General features: G+C 42.2%; 2 protein-coding genes across 17 annotated transcripts in view; one reads left to right on the top strand and one right to left on the bottom strand.

The window, feature by feature from the left end:
• Nucleotides 1–968: 968 nt before the first annotated feature.
• On the bottom strand, nt 969–17,473 carry LOC139798871 (E3 ubiquitin-protein ligase RNF170-like). 8 transcript variants are annotated; one of them, XM_071750018.1, is made up of 8 exons: nt 17,376–17,473; nt 15,560–15,704; nt 14,464–14,545; nt 10,832–10,877; nt 7,402–7,533; nt 3,933–4,006; nt 3,363–3,473; nt 969–2,345 (listed from the first exon to the last, which is right to left on the bottom strand). In XM_071750018.1, the coding sequence occupies exons 3-8, from the start codon at nt 14,473–14,475 to the stop codon at nt 2,040–2,042; spliced, it is 681 nt and encodes a 226-aa protein (XP_071606119.1). In that variant the 5' UTR covers nt 14,476–14,545; nt 15,560–15,704; nt 17,376–17,473; the 3' UTR covers nt 969–2,039. The 8 variants fall into 8 exon arrangements, with proteins under 8 accessions (XP_071606119.1, XP_071606121.1, XP_071606118.1 ...); XM_071750020.1 differs by having other exon boundaries at nt 7,402–7,510; XM_071750017.1 differs by lacking the exon at nt 14,464–14,545.
• The window catches only part of HOOK1 (hook microtubule tethering protein 1), a 35,330-nt gene continuing 22,699 nt past the window's right edge, over nt 7,526–20,156 (top strand). For 2 of the 9 annotated variants that reach the window (XM_071750008.1, XM_071750003.1), the window contains exons 1-2: nt 7,526–9,073; nt 14,499–14,581. Coding sequence is in view for 2 of the 9 variants with exons in the window: in XM_071750000.1 (XP_071606101.1) it covers nt 18,831–18,881 (51 nt within the window). In the remaining 7 variants the exon portion in view is untranslated. Of the gene's footprint in view, nt 9,074–14,498; nt 14,582–16,446; nt 16,581–17,480; nt 17,622–18,665; nt 18,882–20,156 lie in introns of those variants that run through there. The other 7 variants (XM_071750006.1, XM_071750002.1, XM_071750004.1 and 4 more) reach the window with 4 other exon arrangements.

The raw sequence follows: 20,156 nt of genomic DNA, 5'->3' as shown, positions 1-20,156 counted from the left end.
TTTCAGAGACCTTCCTGGCTGCCTGCTGGTCAAATCCAGTCAACAAAAGGCTTTCATTTGTTCCCAGGCTGCTCTGATTAGTTAGTCCACCAAGGTACTGCCAGGCTCTCAACAACAGGTCATGGCATGACTGGGCTGTGGGAGGAGAGTTTGGACACTCTGGTTGTCAACTTTGACAGTACAAAATCTTACAAGATCCAAATAAATACTGCCAGTGCCTTCAGTGAGGCTCTCAGAAATTCTTTCTCTGCTCATACTTCATTAATGATACTGTTCTGTTTAAAAACCCCATCCAGGATCCCCAACCACAGGAGAGGATTAAGAAATGTGGGGAAAAAGAAGAGCATATTCAGTTCAACTACAGCTCTGTTATGGGTCACTCCTGAGAGCCCTCCTTTTCTTCAAATTGTAGCTGCCACCCTCTTGGTGAGCCTGTATTTTTCAGGAGAAGCAGCCTGAGGTCCCTGTCCATGGAGTCAGGATCCACAGAGATGGACTCCATCCTTACAAACTTTGCTTGATAGGAATTCCATTCTTTGGTATTGGCATTAGCTGAAATTCCCAGTTAAATACAAACAGAAGTTACACAATAACAGAATTACATTTAGAGAACTTGAAAAATAATAGTTTCTGGGGTTTTTTTGTTTATGTTAGTACTCAGCATTTAAAAACATCTGGTAATTTTTTTAAAGAAACAATGCACTTCCTGCCTTGCAGTTCATGGAAAAGCAATTGTTGCCATTTCCAAAGTACCCATTGTTAAGAGAAACAGCTTTACAAGTTCAGGGACATAATTAAAGACAATGAAAGTTGATGGGAATAAAATGAAGAAACATCACAAGACAAAGAGTATAACAAGCAAGAAAATGGCTGCAATGTATTGTTATATCATAGCTTACAATTCAAAGGCACAACAAAATATGTCAGCTGAAAATATGAAGAAGGAAAAACCCAGTTGGGGACCAGTGTACTGTGAACAATATTCACAGAGTTTAATGTATCTATTTTATTACACAATTCATATGTAAAAATGAAGTCCACAGACTCCAAATACATAACAAAATATACAGATTATACAGAGACAGATGTGTAGGGTTGTCCAGCACTCTAACAGCATTCTTAACTCTTTGCAGCTCAAAACAGACACACACACACTAATTTCAGCAAGCTTTCCATAAACTTGCTGCTGTTTTTATCATCATCATAAAACTGGCCTTGATCTCCCTGGCTGAACTGGTACCAAGACTTATCAGGAAATCACAAGGAGTGTATGAAGTCTAGAAAGGCAAAAAACAGTCATGCTGACTTAGTTAGAGCTTAGATGTGCAGAGTTCAAGGAAGCAGTTTACCTTGCATAGGCTTATACAAAAGAGTTAAAAAGAGATTTCTTCACTTTTCTTGCATGATTTTTAATGCTGTCCTCCCCTTGTAATACTTCTGCTTCATAACTTTTTGTTCCAAACCAGTGCTACTACCAGTTTCATTTTATCCACTTTAGAATCAGGACTGTACTCATTGCAGAACTGTAAAAAAAAATCTGTGTTCCAGCATATGTGTAATCAGCTGGGTAACACCAAGGACTGAGACAAATTTTGTACTAGTAGTATTTAATATTCCTTGTGTTATGCAAGACTTAGCAAAATACACAGTTTGCTAAGTTCTCAAAATAAAACTTTATTCAAATTGAGCCAAAATGTAAAACGTTAAAGCTCAAAAGTTCTAAAACCCAACTGCAAGTTGATTTATGTTGTAATTCTAAGTTCTGTTCATAGCTTTAGGCATTTTCAATTCAGGCACTTTGTACAAAGGCAAGTTAAAAACAAGTGCAGCATGAAAGAGTCCAGCAAGTATCTGGTGTAAAATGAGCCTGCTAAGCACTTGCACATCGAATCATTTGGCCATGCCAAGTACTGCTGAGTCCTGCTTCAGCCTTTGGCAGCAGCAGAATGACAAATCCATCATATGCTGCCCCAAAATCAAAGAGGAGTCTGTCATCATCACTTGATGAAGTCTGAGCAAGGAATCCAAGGTTGAGTCAGTCAGGACTCTGACAGCACCCCCGGCACTGCAGACCTCTCTGTGTTTACCCCATTAGATGCAATTTGCTGACAAATGTTTAGCATGCAAATTAAAAGAAGAGAAACAACCACCATGTCATCAGCAGTTCCAAGCGTCCTGCAGAGAGGAGCAGGCTTTGTGTCAAACGGAGAGGAGAAGCATATGATTGTCCCAAAGGAGCAAACAGCAACTCTTAGGAAAAAAATCCATATGAGACCACTGCAGGTGAAGATTCCTCGCAAGGCAAGGGCCAGGAACAAGGGCATGTCATAGAGGTAATCTGCAAACTAAATATTCAGATGAGTTAGGCTATTCTTCTTTCTGATGCCTGCAGTTCTTTCAGCTGAACAAGCCTCTTCAGCACTTCTAGATTCTCATCTCTTGAATGCAGAAACTTTCTGAGCTGCCCAAATCCATCTAAACTCTTCAATTCTTTTGCAGTATCTCGATGCACACTTTTAAAAGGCACCCCCACTGCCCCAGAACTTTGAAAAGGAAGTATGGTGCTTCATGTTGAACCCTTTTGGAGACTGGGCCTTAATGAGTGCCCTGAATATATGCCTGCCTTTAAAATCTGGCTTCAAGTATAGGCTGTGAATGCTTGGAAATTAGCCCTCAAGTCTCACCCTGGTGTGTACAGGAACCATAGGACTGAGTGATTATTCTTCTTCATTAATGCTAGTTGGTTGGTTTGGAAAATAATGTTTGCCTCCAGAGTGCTTAGTTGAGTCAATAGAGTGAAACAGACCCCACAGTCCTGTCAGGCTCCCCACCAGGATGTGACAGGAGAAGAAGATTCGCTTTGGTTGTTATTCTACACCCTGTCAAGAATGGGCCTCACATGTGCCTTCAGCATTCATCTTTCACATAATTTCTACTGCCTGTCACGTCTCTGTACCAGCTTTAAGAAAATGCAGAGCCAGTGTGGACTGTTTGAATTTGCAGCACCTCAGGAAAAAAAAAAAAAGCATCCGCTTGCTAAGCTGAAACCTGATTTGACATTTCAGAGGCAAGTTAAAATTCCAGAGTTCAGATCTGAGTTCATATTTGAAAGTTCTGGCCTGACCATCTCTAGTTCTTTTATTTCAGCCCAGGATGGCTGCAGAAGGACTCCTGAGCTAGGAACTCTGAGAAGCACCTTTACGAGAAGGTGCTGGACCCAGCAGTGGATGGTAACACTTCCACTACGAGATCACCAGTAAGTCTGTGGAAAGGTAATTCACAAACTGGTTTTCATTGCTGGGTCTGTTTCACTCTGTGTTATGCACTACTCAGGAGGTAAATGTAGATTTATAAATACTTACGGGTCGAGGTCGCCCTGAGAAACGCTTGTTGTAATCTCTAATGTCATGTACAATTTGTTTACTTGGCTTATCTTGTTGCTTTCCACAAGAGATGTTATCCAGAAGAACCACCTTCACAAGAAAAAAGATTGGCATTAGCACGAGGTATTTTAATCTCCAGTGTAAAGGAAAGTGTTCTGTAGTACACGTCTGCCTCACAACTGGACCTTTGTCCAGCTCCATGCAGTTTCACAATAGCAAGAACTTTTTCCTTTTATAGCATGCCCCGTCCTTCCAGGACAACAGGCAGCCCCTGACCAGGGTCAGATGACATTAGGAAGTTCCATATTGCTTCTTATGGAATGTTATGCCAGAGATTTGTAAACTATATGGAAGCAAAATGCTGCAGGCCCGTTTAATATTTCACAGAGCTGCCTGATATGACGTGTCAAATGATAAATGCAAATGGCTGCAGGGTCATTCAAGTCTAAGTGGGGTTTGAAATGGAAAATTAGAAGATAAAAAAAGATCCTAAGAGCTCAAGCTTGTCATTTTGTATGTATCATAATGCAGATGGAGGTAAGTCTTAACCTTCTGTCTGCAGAGAGGGCAGGTTATTGCTGCTAACCAGGGGCTATGTTTCCAGTACGAGATCAGACAGGAACCTGCCAGGAAAAAAAAAAAAATTAAATTAAGATACATTAAATATATTTGAGAGAATTTCGTGTTTACAAGAAAGTTTCTACAATCAACTATAAAAATGAATGTAATTCTTTGCTTTGCTCTGCAAAGTGACTGTGTGAAAATGGAGCCTTAGCTCTTCTGCACTGGTTTATACTGAGATACACAGGCTTCCTGAAGGAGGCTTGGATTCAGTTTGTTTTCCTGTGGATAGCATCTTATTTCTAAAGCTCCTGGGATTGGGGTTGAAGGCTTTAAGAATACAGGGACCCTGCAGAGCACAGGGCTGGCTGTGGGGGACAAAAGCAGTGCAGCTGCATAAAGATGGAGTTCTCCCAGAGCCAGTATGGCTTTCAGGGGTTGTGAGGCTCAGTGATCCCAAAGAAGCAGAGCCAGGGGACAGCCTGGTGATACCAAATACTGGTGGCACAAAACTTTGTATCTTAGTGATAAAATATCATACACTGGGCTGTTTTGTCTGATTGCTTTTTTTCTTTCTTTTACTATATTTTAACTCTCTCACCCTTCTGGAAGGGTATAGTTCTGTAAGAGTGAGTTGCTGCTTTCTTTTTGATTCTTCTTACCTGCTAACTAATTTCCAAATACATCATCATCTCTTCTATGCTAAAGTCTCAAGTGAAAGAGGGCTGAGTCTGAGGACAGTGAGCTTAAGACCACGCATCCAACTGACAGAGTGGTTGAGATACATGAATGTCAGTGCTGGCACTAACAGCAAAAACAGCAAAGCATAAACAGCATCTCATCAGAAGCAGCACAGCTTGACTTTCAGCTCCTGGGTGCTGTGTGACAGGTCAGGAAAAAAATCTCTCCACATTTGAACTGATCAAATTTGACAAGGACCCCAGTGAAAACAGGAGCAGAATGCTGCTCTGCCACTTTGATGGAATCGTTTTATTGAACCGAACAATGCTTTTTGTTCTTAAAAATAACCAGAAAGTAGCTTCTTGTAAGCTCTAATATAGAAAGAATTCTTCAGGAGACCTCAGTGCAATGTGCTTGCAATCAAGTAGGAAAATGTTCATGATACTAGCACTTATATCCCTTATAGCAGGGATGTTAAATTTCACCCAGAGATTTTTTTTATGAACCTTGCTCTGACTTGTGCTTTTTACTTTTGTTCTCATTTGAGTGCAGGGTTTTCTTTATGGCTTTTTATTTTGTTTGCATTCCCAGACAAGCTGAGCACATGGCTGTTTGCATCTAAGTCCCCATTCTATGTAGAAACTCAGTCTGGCAGCCAGCTTCAGTGCATTTGACACCCATCATTCCTGACTTCAGGAACTGCTTTGTCCCTCTAGTTCCAGATCCTGTATTGTGACCCACAAGGCTGTGTTGCTGTGCCTGTGCTCAGTCCCAGTGATGACTGGGGGGCACTGATGGATCCCATAGTTTCAAAAAAAGAAGAAATTAAACTTTGCTGCATGCAGAGTCCTTTGTTTAGTAGAGCAGGAAAGGAAGGATTCCTCTGAAGTTGACCTATTTGTGCTTTGGTGCATTTTTCATAAAATTGACAAAATCCTGTTCTAATCTAGCCTGCTGCACAACTTTCTTGAGGGAGTCTGTGGGCTTCTCTAAAATACCTCTGTGGTTATTGTTAATTAGAAAAAAATAATATTGCTTGAGGATCACTTTTCAGTTGAACTTCCTGACCATATGGTTCAAACTGAAGCTGAAAGGGAAAACTTCAGGACAAACTGTATGAATTACTACTACTAATAAAATCAGACATTTTTTTATAAGTCCACATTAATCTTCTTTAAAAGCTCTGAGTTGACCACATTTTTTAAATAAAACTTTTACCAGAGCGGAATTTATTAAGAGAGCTCAGAATTGCCTTAGCTCTGTTCCACAGGGCATCAGGAGAAGTTTTATTACTGATTTCAGCCACAACAGACTTGGATCTATGCAGAATGGTTTTGATAAGTCCAATGTAAAGTTTTATTGGTTTAAGACATGAAAAACAGACATGTTACAGAGGCTGCTTCCACTACATAAACAGAGTAATTATATATATATATATATATAATGCACTGCATTGGAATCAGTGATTCAGAGTGCAAATGATGATGAACTTGAGGAAAGTAAAGCCTAGCTAAATATATACAGCTAAGCATAACAAATACCAAGCCTGTAGCTGTTAGCTCTCAGCAGATCTCAAAATAAAATAAAAATTATGTTTGTCTCTTTGTGTCATACTCACAGATGGAAAAGGGAAATTAACCAGGCCAGAGAAAGAGGAAACTTGGTGATCTTTGTTGTTATGTCTTTGTACTTGAAACTGTAACTTCCAGACATTATTTGAAACACATTTTGAGGCCATATGCTTACTGTTTGTCCTGGAGTGGGTTATATTCAAAGCATCCTTTTCCTGTATGTTGTAAAACAATTTTGTAAAAACATCAAACAACACAAAGTATTTAATGATGTCACTCATGAGGTAGATGAGTGAGCCCTACAAAGTGTCCCTAGCTGCTCCTGATCCACTGATTCCTTGTGGTTTCAGAGGATGGAGACAGTGGCAGTGGTGATGAGGAGTTGTGCTGTGTGAGCATCATTTCAGTCTAGAGAAAAACTACACTTCCTAGAGATAAAAATGTGCTTTTATTGCACCAGCACTGACAACACAGAGCCTTGTTCTCATTTATGCTTGGGTCTTCTTATCATACTCTCATGTGGTCAAAAAAGTATAAATTGCTTGTAAATGTAATTTGTGCTTGCTTTAAAGTCTCTCTAAAATGCCAGAGCAGGAGAAAGAAGCTTTATGGTTCTGACCAGTGTCTTCTGACATGTCTTGCTGTTGCAGAATTAGATATTGCTACCTCCAACTGTCTGCCTGCCCCTCTGCCAGAGATTACTGATCTCATACTGCACAGTAGCCCTGAACTACCTCCACGGGGGGTTCAGCCTCATCAGATCATGGTCTCCAATCCTCTTGTGCCAGTCCTGCTGAGAGGATGACAGCAAGGAGCCTGATAAGCAGCAGGGGCAGTGAAGTTGTAAACTTCACCTGTAAATTCACAGGATGATGCATCTCAGAGGTCTGAGAGAAAGTGTTCAGTCCAATTATGCAGGTGGCCTGATCCTGCTGCCTTTAAAAGCAGGTGCAAAGCTCACACTGGCTCTAGTGGTGCAGAATGTGGGCCTTACAAACCCTGAAATCCCCTTTATAAATGCAATTATGAACATAACTCCCTCTGCTATTCTACACTTCATCCTTGAATTCCCTTTGAAAAATTAGTTAAATTTTTTAATCCTAACCATGTGGCTTAGCAGCCTCACCTAAGCCTTGAGATTTCTGTAAGGAAGGCTTTATTTAGTGCCCTGCATAAGCACTGCATTGTCAATCTCAAAAGCTTACCACAGAATAAATGTCCACAGTTGGTTTCTACTGGGAGAGTAGCTGTCTGGAGACAGATGGGGCAGCTGAAGTCATCATCATGACTCGATTGCCAAATCTGGAGTGGCTCCTGAAAGAGAAATAGCACAGAGTCTTCAAGAAATTAATTATATTTTGATTGACGTCTTCCGTTCATTTATAATAATTTACTATGATTAGGAGAGAGTCACAGAAACTAACTACCTATGTCACACATAATTAATTGTTACCTATGCAGACAGTGAAAATGAAGCATAAAGAAATGAAGTGCTTTGTGCAATCCTATGGAGAGGACCAGTGTCAGAGGTAAGATCATGATGCCATGTTTCTGCTTCCAGTCATATATCCACACACCACTGGATAATATTTATGTTTTGAAAGCCAGTGGAGTTTGCACCACTGGCTTTTCTGGCTGTCACTCTTAGTCAGACAGCACCTGAAGCAGATTCAGTAGCTTTTAAATTTATTTTTTTTTCTCCTCCTTTTTCATTATTTCTATGTATTGAAGTAAAGATGAGGCCCTCTCTGCCTTTCTTGGGAGGCAGAATGGTATCCATAATGTGTACCACTGGCTATGTAGAAAAGATTTCTTTATTTAGGTAAAAAAGAAGAGTGAGGTAGTCATGTGGGTCTGGCAAATGAGTGAGCAGGAGACCAGGTCTCTTGCCACAGCCATGAGTTCACCAAATTAGCAGTTTTAAATCAACATCTCTAATAGCAGCTTTTCCTTCCTATAATGTGGATCTGTAAATGACAAGACCTGGAGGTTTTAAAGCAGTGTGTCATAATACTGGGAAAAGTCTTTCTCCTTTACAGTTTGTGAAGTCATAGATTTATTTGTTTGTGATTCTCAACAGAAAAATTTCAGATGCTGAAGGCGTTCACATTGTTTTCAGATCTTCCTCTCAATGCACTGATGAGATTATCTCCTGCTGAGATAATAACCACAAAATAACAAACAAAAAAACCACAGTAACAAATAACAAAGCCCAGCAAAGCTGGTAAAACATAAAAATGATGAGATATGAGTCCAGTACAGTGACAGGTGAGTTCCAGGCAAGCAGGTTTAACACAATGCTACCTACAATTCTTATGGCACATCCCCTTCCTATGTTCTGACCTCCCCTGCAGCAGTGACAGGGTATTTGCAGATTCAGAAGTGTTATTTCAGCTGATAGAAGCTGTAGTAGTTTTCATCAGCTGAGGAACTGCCCCAGACCAGTTGTGTTTATAAACACTGCATGCATGACATAAGGTTAGGCCTCTACTCTTTATTTTTGTGGAATAGTAACAGATTTCTTTAGCTTTGTCTCACACCACAAAGGGAACCAAATGTGTTTCTGATTATGCCATAGATACTGAGTCAAGGGAAACCTGGCTTTCCCAGACCATAACTGATGGAAATTTTGAAATTTTTTGCCCTCTGCAACCTCAACAAGTTGAAACTGTTCGTGTATTTTGTATTAGGATGTGTTGTACAATAATTAACTTACTATATGACTCCTAGGGGACAGATGATTATAGTTTTTTTCCAGATGACTCATCTTCTGCTGCCTTAATGAGCAAATCTACAGGAACAGAGTTTATACAGTTCAGAAAATAGGAAAACTGAATGCTGCTGTGTTGCTGTGTGACACCAGTTCTGGCTGCTGAGGTAAGATACCATGCAAAGGGGCTGCAAGTGCATCAGCTGAGGGTAACCTCAGGGTGAGACCTTGAAAATGCTCTCAGAGCACTTGCTTTAGAGTTAGGACTGTATGAATTAGAACAAAGAACCAGGCAAAGGTCCTGCACTGGTGAGACTGGTGAGACATTCTTACTGAATTAAGCAAAGTGGGAAACTGGACCAGCTCTGGCAGTATGAAGCAGAGGATGTTCTGGATGCTGGACATCTCTAAGTTCAACAGGTACTGGGCATCAAGTACTATTAAAAGCAAAGTTAGCACCTCTGACTAAGGAAGTTTCTGAACCATAAATCACTAGAGAACAAAAGAGCATTCTGAGGAAGCATCATTAATGTTTCTTTATTCTTCTGTAGGCATCCATTGCTGCAGTGATGGCAAGATTGCCCTGGTTTGACCTGGTGTTGTCATTCTTACATCAATAGAGCATTTTTAAGGAAAAAAGAGAGTCAGAGTCACCTTCAGCAAAGATGTTGGTGGCTTGGTTTTGTCCTGAGTAGTTAGACTAGGAAAGACATGCCAGATCTTTCATTTATTTTTAATAGATTATGTCTACATAATCAAATTTCTGATTTATTTAGCCCATGCACTCAAAATGGTGTTCAGGTTGCCTTTATCCTAGTCCTAGAGGAGAATGCCCAGCTGGATCTGATAGAAAACAAAAACAGATGATATCTGACATGGCTTTAAGTCTGCCAGAATTAATTAACCCCTTCAAAAATCTTGAGCCAGCCTTTGAACATTTGAACTAGCAGACTGGAGACAGAAGTAGTGATTATGGCCATTAGGATTTTATGTGATGAGGCTGTGAGGTTTTGATGATGTTAAACAGTCTAACAAAATATTTAGTGTGATTTTGCCTAAAATGATGGATTTTTGACAGATTTTTAGGGAGCTTCCTCTCATATGGTAGTTCCTCATATAATTACAAACAGTAATTAAAATTGGCATTCATGCTAACATCTTAGGTTGGAAACTTGGAGTGTGCCCACATAAGTTACTATTTCATATGTCTGTATTTGGATCTTGGTGCCAATCTCACCTTTGAAACTCCCAGGCTTGGCTAATGCCTTACTGATGCTTTAAGCAAAATCAAGCCTTTTCTACTGAAAAAGAGCCCCTAGATTGATCCAGTTTTAATACTTGCATGGAAAAGACATGCATGAAGTAGTGATCACATTATTGATTATGAAGCCAGAAGCTCCTGTGTATAAACCTTTCTCTCTGTGACACATCTCAGTGCACATCTTTCATTTTTACCACAAGGAAATTTAGTTCTCAAGCTGCAGTGATGAGTCCATCTTCATCAGCATGTTTAAAGAGAAAGAAAGTTTAAAAAGCACTTAACAGGTTTGAGTGCTAAAAAAGATTTCTTCATTTTTCTATAAACAACCTTGCTTTGAGATTGGAACATGTTAGGAAGGCATCATATTGTTTGACCTCTTGGTCAGATTCTTTTGACAGGTGAGACTGTATCTCAATTCCAAGGCCAATTAATATGATCAGGGAGGATACACTGGACAGCTCATTATCTGACTATGCATATTTAACCTAATCACAGGCAAATTAAACCCATGACATATCATAAAGGGAAGAACTGATTCATGCAAATTTTCCCAAAGTGAGCTAATGATTAAAAGTATAAATAAATACTTAAATTATTTATTTATAATAATTCTAATTAACACTTCCTACCGTGGTTCAGAAGACCTGCATAAAGTTGAGCTTACCATTCCTCTTTCCAGAAGTGTTCCAGAGGAGCTGAGTAAGATGCACCTGCAGACAGTGTTGGTGTGGAATCATTCATTAAGGCCAGACATACGTCTTGGTTAATTATTAACTGAGTTGCCCAATGGCAAGGGGCCTGTCAGGTTTTCTGAGCTCCAGCTATGACAGAAATGTGGTGAGGGTTTTTCCCCCTCAAATAAAGCAAGTCTGCTAAAAAACACAGGACAAAATAGGAAAAAAAAATTAACCCAGCCCTTCCTTTCAAAAGCATCTAAATCAGTCTTCTCCTTCCAAAAGATGTTTAACATAATTGAGAAGATAGCTGAAACTAATTTAGAAATTACATTACTATTTTTAAATATTAACCTGATCAAGGGCACACTACAGGTATACTGATCATCTGATAGAGTAGGAGCTTATCAGTAACATTGTGAAACAGGCTTTAAACTTGCCAGACACTTGTGATACTCTGGAATTGCATAAGGGCAGAATTAGATCATCTAACACAATATTGTCCAGTTAATCAAGTCAAGTGTAGAATTCAAGCAAGTCTGATGCTAAAATAATTTTAATAGATGGGCATGAACTCTGAATAAGGTATTTGTTTTTTTCTCATGCTCTATGATCCTTAGGAAAGGCTGGATTTCTGTAAAGGTGTACTCCATTTTAATGCAGCAAAATTAATAAGGAGCCCTGTTAAGGGCTTGGGTTTGTGCAGCATTAACCACCCTGATTCTCATTCAACAAGGTGTTGAAGCACATGCCTAATTTTCAGCCCTCAGGTAACACATAACCTCTTATGGAGGAGTGGAGTGGGAGTCAGTAATAATAAAATAGAAATACACTTAGAACAGAAATAATGCCCCTGGCATTCCTGCTGAAGCACTGATAAGCCAAACAAAGCACTTTTCAAAGACTAATAACCGGATGGGATTTGTAGCATAAACAAAGCTCCTTGTTAGTCACCAGTCCCCAGGGCATCTTCCTCACTTTGTTAGAGATAAATTGGCAACAAATGAAATACAGAATGTGATTTCCTGCTCTGGGTATGCAGGCGTGCTCCCATGCCAGTGTGATAGCTGTCATTTATTATTTATCCAAGTGTGTATATACATCTACAGGGTTATTTAATTACTTATTAAAGGTGCCAGACTGATGGTTGCAGAAGATGAAGAGAAACCACACAGTGTAGGCAGTGGCATCCTCTCCAAGCTCTTCTAGTAAAATTCCTCAACCCAACAGACTCCCCAAAACTCATTCTCTCCACCCTTCTCCCAGCTACTCTGCTGCATATGTTAAATTCATAAAGGCTGCTAACAAAGAGATCAGTTATTTCTGTGATTTTTTTCGACGGGAACATTTAGGCACTGGAAAAATTGGTTTGGGCAGATTAAATCTACTTTAGCCAGGCCACTTGACCATTTGATTAGTACTAACTAAATAGGAGCTGAATGGTTTTAATGCAGAGGTGAAACCCCCTCTATTTAAATCAGAGCAAAAAGATTATAGCTGTTTTGTAATGTTTGTAATGGACCAAAAAGCCAGTCTTGGAAATGGGGTGCTAATTTCTGCACTGTTTCAATAAGCAGGGTTTGGGCTCCATATTTTATGTCTCTATAAACCTGTTGCTTCTCAGTTACCATTACAGTTCAAAGCATTTCCCCTGCCTGCAAGCACAGCTAGGGGCAGGACTGTGGGGACTCTGCAGTCTTCTCACACTGTCACTCAGAGCCCAGTCTTTAACAGAGAAAATGAGATTTAATTAGACTGAACACACTGATTGTGGCCATACCTGTCTTTAATATTTTTTCACACCAATTTATAGATGTTGATAAAGGGCTACTCTTTAATAACTTGGCTGCTTATTTTTAACATAAAAATAATGGAAATGAAGAAATTATTAACATTTTATTCAGTGAACCTTGTATACTGATGATAATGTTTCTGGATGATAATGTAATGGTATATAATAGCTACAATGGAACACAGAGTTTGGAAAATTATTTTGTGTTTACAGAGATAAGAGTTATTACCAAAATTAGTTTCTCTGTGCAAGGTTACATACCAGGACTCTGGCACAGAATCAGTCTAAAGGGATTATTACTTCTTTTTGGAAACTAAGTTTATGATTTCTCTGATCCTGAAAAAAATATTATCACCATCTTACTCATGGAGTAATCCCAGACTGTGTGGAAAACTGGAGGCATTTGGTGCACAGTATCACAGAATTGTCACAGTTGGAAAAAAGCCTCTAAGATCACCATGTCCAACTGTCAGCAGGAAGTGCAAGGATATCCTCAGGATCAGAATCTCCAAACCAAATGGTTTTGTTAAGATACCAAACCACCTGCAGACCAGTGCTTTACTCACATGAAGTCACAAAATTACACTGCCTGTGGAAGTAGGAATGCTTCCTGTGGAAGCAGGGTTTGGAATCATGAATGTGGATTTGTTTGAGACAAATGTATACATGTATCTCCACCACAGTTCATGTCCCAGTCCTGGTTTTTTTTTGCTGCTTATACCAACTAAAATTATATCTGAGAAATTTAATACATGTGAACTTGTGAAGCCAGGAGCTGCTACCGTGACACTGTGATCAGTTCCATGATGTCAATTCATGTCAGGTAGCTAATTCTGGAATTGCCAAAGCCCCCTTTTACTTGTGACCTTATTCACTGAAAGATAAAGAGTACCAAAATAGAAGCAAAGGTATTTTTGAGAAAGTAAACAAAAAGCCAGAAATAGAAATGAGATTGACAAATGTTAGGGAAACAACTGAGGCAGCAAGAGAACATGCTAGGAGGGAAGGTTACAGTGAAACAGGGAGCTCATCTTGAAGAGAAATCATGGCATAGAAGTGCCAGGATTTTATCCAGCTCGAGTCACTGTTCATAAAAGTCCCTGATTCTGAGAGGTTTCCCTGAGACAACAGAGGTAATCAATACCTTGGATATGTAACCTTGTACTTTCCTGCTCTATGTACCCAAAAGGTACAATTGATCTGGTCACAATCTTTTTAATAAATGTAGGCAGTCTTCTACCTCTGATCTATTGTGTTTCCAGTACAGCTTTTTATGGAATTTAATTGGATGCCAGTTCAAGCCTTCATGGTTTTAATGAGATGACATTTCTTACCACTATTAAGTCTGTAAGAATCAAAGAAAATGTTCATTGAGTTAAGGTGGCCTAAGAAAAGTGTAAAGTGTATAAATGTCTCAGGAATTCCAGGAATTCCACTGGCTTCAACAGATTTTTTATTAAAAGCAAGTGGTCTCATAGCTGAGTGGCTTCAGAGAAGAGCCTCAAATGCTGAAAGTATTTCCATCTAACATGAAAATACCTGAAAGATGCTTATTCCCTGTATTCCTTTTGAAAGGTGTATTTCCACCTTTCAAAAAAGTCTGAATGCAAGGTCCTTTGATGACTATACTCTTATACAAGGTATTAGTTTCAGAATACATAAAATATACAGAAATCCTACTCCTTTCATAATGAATGGTGCCTCACCTTGTGTACCAGCCAGACAAAAGAGTTCAGAGTAGTTGATTTAAACACTTTGAAACATACATTTAAACACTTTGAAAATAGTTTACACAATAGGTACTTCAGTTATGGAGTTAAAAATTTTTACATTAATTTTCATGACATTCCTCCCATTTCCCTCAGGGCATAATTGACCTGGAGTATCTTCAGTGTAAAAGCAACGGGATCCCCTGCAAACACAGGAGACACATGGATACAGCACAGAGGTCAGTCGTGCTGGCTGAGTGGGTGATACAGAAATACTCTCTCTGTACCATTTATAATCCTACTCCCCCCTTGCCTAAACACCAGTTAGGGTACCTCCTGCCCTCACCAAAAACCAAACAAGGGCACAGTCCCAAAAGTCAGCCATCCCTGCAGTGCTGCAGCCACCAGGACTCTCTTTTTACTGGTTCTATTTTTATCCTTTCTTTTCACCTCCTCAGGTGTTTTTTTCTGTGAAGTAAGGAAGTAAGGCAGCAACACATGCCCAAACAGCTCCTTTTCAGCTGTTCCTGTCTGTACCTCAGCCTCTCCCTGTTGGGAGTTGCTGCTCTTGGAAAATGCAATTCATGGTGAGATGGGAAAGTCATAATAAGCTTCTTACACCTGAATGGAGTCATCAGTGAATTGGTGTAACTCTTGTAGCTGACACAGCTCTCAGGCAGCTTTCTAAGGAGCTGTCAGGCCCTGGGGTACAGCAGTAATCACCAACCATGAGTGCTGGCTGCCAGTAACCTGCAGTTTTTGGAAGCCTGTCCCATCTCTTGTGCAGTGAGGGAACACAAACCTGCATGAGAGAGCAGCAAGGCAGTGCTAATCTTCAGCCAGACATCAGTATGAGTTGACACTAAAATGATACTGTGTGTTTTTTTCCTCCCTATTTTATGATTTTTAGGTGCTCAGTTGTGGTGAATAATCTTTATTTGATTATAATAACTTCTAAAATTGGCCCCATTCAGGGAATGAACAGATAGGTAATGCCTTTTTTATGCAAATGTAACTTCCAGTACAGATAGAGGAAGTTTCAAAAGGAAGTGGGAGTTTATGTGCCAGGAAGATGTAAGAGGTTATGACAGGGTGTGAAGGGGTGTGTGGCACAGGGAGGACTGCAGGTGTAAGATGGGGTTGTGTTGCATAATGATTAACTGCACACATTTTGGTAACTGGTTAGTTTCTGCATCAGAAAAAAAAAACAAACATACCTCAGACCCAGAGATCATCGTGAGGCTTATTCAAGGCTTCCAAAGCTTTTTAAGATGCTCAGGAAGTGGAGACTTCCATAAACCTCATCAGCCAAGCTACTAAAGATGACTGGAAAGCTGAGGATCACTTTTCATCTCCTGTGTTCTAAAGGTGAGAAATGTGCAAGTTACATAATGAACCACCAAGTGTCACTGTTTGGTATTTTTACACTCTGACATCCTTGTTCCCAAGCCCTTAGAAAATTCCTTTAAGATGCAGTCCTGTAAATAAGGATTTTTCAACAAGAATATTTTTGAGCTACTGACACAGGCATATCTGCCATACAAGGTACATTTGAATGTCTGGAAATGTGGCTTTCTTGTGCAAGCCAGTAAGTAATGTCTGAACTAAATATTGTTCATATTTCCAGATATAATAATGCAAATCCCACTGCACATAATAAGAACTTAGGAATTGGATTTTATCTTTAAACCTAGTAAGTTTAATTATTATATTTGCCTTTTATTTTTGTTATGAAAGGTAGGCTGCCCTTACTGAGAGATCATCAGATGCTCTGTCAAGAAGGCAAAGGATGCGCTATCAAAAAAGAGTGAACACATTTTGAAGAAGTTCCTGTTGTGAGAAGTAATTTAACTTGACTTTAAAATGTAGTAACAGCAGACATCAGGAGACTGAACCACAGTCCTGGTGTGAGGTGCCAAGCTGGTCCTCCCTGCTTCTAGAATGTTAACATGGGTCATCATCTTTGATTGGCACAAAACTGAAATTTGCTGACAGGCATTACTGTCAGCTGCAGCTCATGAAGGAATTTCCAACCAGGCTTAAAATATAAAAACAAACAATCTTACTCTCCATAATGTTCCTTTGTACTCCTTCTGCCCCTCAGCTGAACTCTGAGCACAGCCTGACAGTTCCTGATGTGCCCCTGTGCAGCTGCAATGTGAAGGATGTAAAACAGCTGCACGGATTTCCGGATATATTTGTATCCTTGTTCTCTGGAGCAGTTGCTGTGCCATAAAGGTAACACTCCTTGGGAAGGCTGTTGCTCTGTGCTCTCACTGGTTTATCTGGGTGAGCACTCAGTTGTTCAGAGTCTGCAGCTGATGTGGATGCAATAGCCAGGAGGATATGGGTGAGCCAATCTCTTCTGACATAATCCCACACTACCAAACCTGTACAGCCTGCCTTTTAGTCCAGGTGACTGCCTCACACAGCACAGCCACCCTCTCTACATTATCTCCAGTCTGTACTGGATTTCCAGCATCAGTATCCCCTATGAGTAACTATTTCTGGATGCTTTTGAAAATGAACCACCCTGCAACAGGGGTATTAGGCCTTGGCTGGTGTAGATTACACTCCCCCCTTCCCTCCCATCTGCACTGTTTAGCCCTCTGCTAGAAAATTGTTCTCTGCAGTAGTTTTTGCATGTAAGGAACATGTCCCCACTGAAATGTTATGACCCTGAGGGCACCAACAGACCTTTATGGCCTCACCCACATCCACCCCCTCTGCCCATGGGCCACTTTATTGAAGTTCAGCCTTTCAGTTTACAGCCACGCCTGTGCCTGGCCATGGACTGCACAGATCTGGGCTGTGACCTGCAGAGTGAATCCCCAGCTTGACCCCAGAACTGCCTCATCACTGCACACCTACCCACTGGTCATGGGACTCTGCCTGACCGTGGTTACCCTTGCTGGGCCTGACCTGACCCCACCAGTTGCCTTTCCAGGCTTCACCTTGTACTTGCCTCATCACTGCAAACTTGCCTGACCATCTGAACTCCAGGCTGAACACCCCAAGACCTGCCCTGCTCACCCTGCTCAGGAGCTGTGGGATGGGGCACTGCCTGGCAAAGCCTCTCTCCCCCTGGTTGGATCCTTGCTATTGGCTCCATCTTCCCTGGAAAGCATCAGGCTTGTGCTGCTCCCTGGATTCTGTGGTATAAACCCAGGGAAGATGAATTGCCTGTAGAAACAGGAAGAAAAGTATGCAAGAGGCTGAAAGAGATTCTATAGAAAACAAGATCCTCAACCAGGCATACTCTAGATCTGATCAAATAAGGTGAGTTTTTCCTATGAAACAAATATAATAGAGGAAAACAAGGGAAAGAATTTTGGCATAATCTTCTTTTCTGAAGCAAAAAAAGTACTCCTACATTTTCTGTATCATGTAGTGCAATACCTAAGATGAAAAGGATGTGTGTGGAGGTGGCTGACATACTGTGCAGTCATTATGGGGCTGCTCCTGTGCAGTGCCAGGTGGATGGAAGACCTGATGGGGTTCAGCAGTGTATCTGGAGCTGTCAGGGCTCCTTCACCTCCCTCACTGCCAGGGTGAGGACAGCCACTCATGAGACACTGGAGTCTGGTGGGCTCTGGGTAGTAGTGACAACTGCCTCTGAGGCTGAGGAAAACAAAAGACAGTATTAATTTAAAAGATAGAAAAATGCTGTAGTCCTCTTCACTCCAACCTGCACTGTTGAAAGGGGGAATGTCACCCCACCTCTTGGAGAAGGGTTAGAACAGTCGATCATCAGCATTGTTCTTAAGCACTTTCTGTTTTTTGCATCCACAAAATAAGATACAGGTATTTTGGCCTCATTTAACACTGGTATTTTTAAGCAATTCTGTATGCTGCTCTGATGGCAACATTTGTGGCTGGCACAGGTGCTCTGTCCTACCTACCCCTTGTGCAGCTTGGGTAAGTCTGAACCATGCCAGCAGCTCTTCACCCCTCCACCTTCAGGGCCCATCTGGCTCAGGGCAGCGGCTCTGACAGCCGAGCGGAGGCAGCGGCCGCCATGTTGGGCCGGAGCGGCGCCTCCTGCGCGGTTTTGGCGGCGGAGGGAAGGCAGAGGCGGTTCCCGGAGACTCCTCGGCCCACGCGTGGCCGCAGGGGTGTGTGACACGCTACCGCCTCCCCCACACCCCTCCCGGGGGCCGCGCTCCGTCCCCTGAGGAGAGAGCGCTCAGCTCCGCCCCCAACGAGGAGCGCTTCCCGTGATTGGCGGGAGCAGCTACACCCCCTCGCTGTGATTGGCCGCTCCGGCTGTCACTCCAGCCCTTTGAAGGCACGGGCGGGCGCTGACGTGTGAGTCCCTGACACACCCACTCCCCCCCGCTCGCGCGGAGGTGGGGGCGCGCGCGGGGTGGGTGTGCGCCGTTCGGTCACGTCAGGCGCGCGTGGTGCGGGCGTAAGCGCGCGCGGTGGTTACGCAGCCGCCCGGAGCGGGGGCGGTGGGGAACGGAGAGGAGGAGAGGAGAGGCCGCCATGGAGGCGAAGCCGGCGGATCCCCTGCTGTGTGACAGCCTCATCCTCTGGGTGAGTGCGGCGGCGGGGAGGTGGGTGAGGGGGTGGTGGTGCCCACTCCCCCTCCCCCGCACTTACCTGCTCTCCCTCCCTGTCCTCGGTGTCGCCGAGAGGTTCTGAGGAGGAGGAGGAGGAGCGGCCTCCCCCGGGGCTGGGGGGGGGGGGGTTCCTGTCAGAGCCCCGGGGCTGAGGCGGGGGGAGGCTGCGCCACGGCACCTGTTATCCTCGCGCCGTTGCCGTGGTGACGGGGGCGATGGCCACGGGCAGGGGGGGAAAGGCGGCCGCGGCCTTGGGCTCCCTCAGCTCGGCGGGACAAGGCCGGATCGGGCCTCTCCTGTCCCCTTCGTCCCTGGGGCCTGTTCCCTTAGTCCCTCCGTGCTGGGGGGGTGAGCGGCCCTGTCAGGGCCTCCTGTCAGGTGCTGTGAGAGGCGAGGGAGCTGCCTGAGAGGCAGAGTCTGGAGGTTGGGATTCAGGGCTGGCTGCGGTGATGAGGCACGGGTGAGGAATAAGTGTTTTTACAACCAATAAAATGTTCTTGCAGACAGCCCTTGAAGTGTAGATGCAGTCTTTTGAATAGCCTAATAGGCCCAGGTAGTGGTTCTCCAGAAGTGGCTTCAATATGGAAACTGCTCAGTAATTAGCAATAATAACACATAGAATTTGAATTGAGTTGGCTGGAGCAGAAACCTCAGAACATTTCATCCCAGCTTTCAGTTGGTAATGCATTAATTACAGGCAGTTGCAGCACACCTAAATGTATGGTATTTCTCATCCAAGAAGCAGGTATTTGTTTAGTTCATCAATCAAGCTTGCTTTCTTTTTATCCCTTGTTCTCTCCCTGTTCCTTCTGCTTCCTTGTCTGTTAAGTCTGATCTTGCAAATAAAATATTCTGGTGAGAGTGAGCTCCTCTAAAGTGAAGTCTTGCATGAAATCTTGGCAGGGAGGTCACAGTTACCTGGTTAGAAGTGTTTGTCTAGAAATTGCAGGTGTTTTGCCTATGGGAAGTGTAAATCAGAGAAAGAAAGGAGTGTTTTAGAAGCATTGTGAAGATACAGGAATGAAGCTGGCAAAAATGACAGCAACAGCTACCAGTGTGGGTGTGCCTTTGACATTCTACCTGACAGTAGAGAAGTTTTAATGAGTTAAAGTCTGTAATAAATTACTGAAAACCAATCATCTCCTTCTTTCTTCCCTTAGTTTTTTTTCTAGTGACCTTGTATGATCCCTACATTTTGTTGCTCTTTATAACTTCAGTTGTCTTATGCTTACTTCTCTGGAGTTGGTGT

Source organism: Heliangelus exortis, chromosome 8, assembly GCF_036169615.1.
Source record: "Heliangelus exortis chromosome 8, bHelExo1.hap1, whole genome shotgun sequence".
Lineage (NCBI taxonomy): Eukaryota > Metazoa > Chordata > Aves > Apodiformes > Trochilidae > Heliangelus > Heliangelus exortis.
This window is presented reverse-complemented; position numbering and strand designations above follow the sequence as displayed.

Excerpts from the sequence above, each read along its gene's own strand:
- LOC139798871 (XM_071750016.1), bottom strand. The coding sequence starts at position 10,904 with ATGATTCCACACCAACACTGTCTGCAGGTGCATCTTACTCAGCTCCTC. Across the intron at positions 4,007-7,401 it reads CTGTGGACATTTATTCTGTG|GTTCCTGTCTGATCTCGTAC; the intron begins GTAAGCTTTTGA and ends TTTTCCTGGCAG. Across the intron at positions 3,474-3,932 it reads GCCCTCTCTGCAGACAGAAG|GTGGTTCTTCTGGATAACAT; the intron begins GTTAAGACTTAC and ends TTTCTTGTGAAG.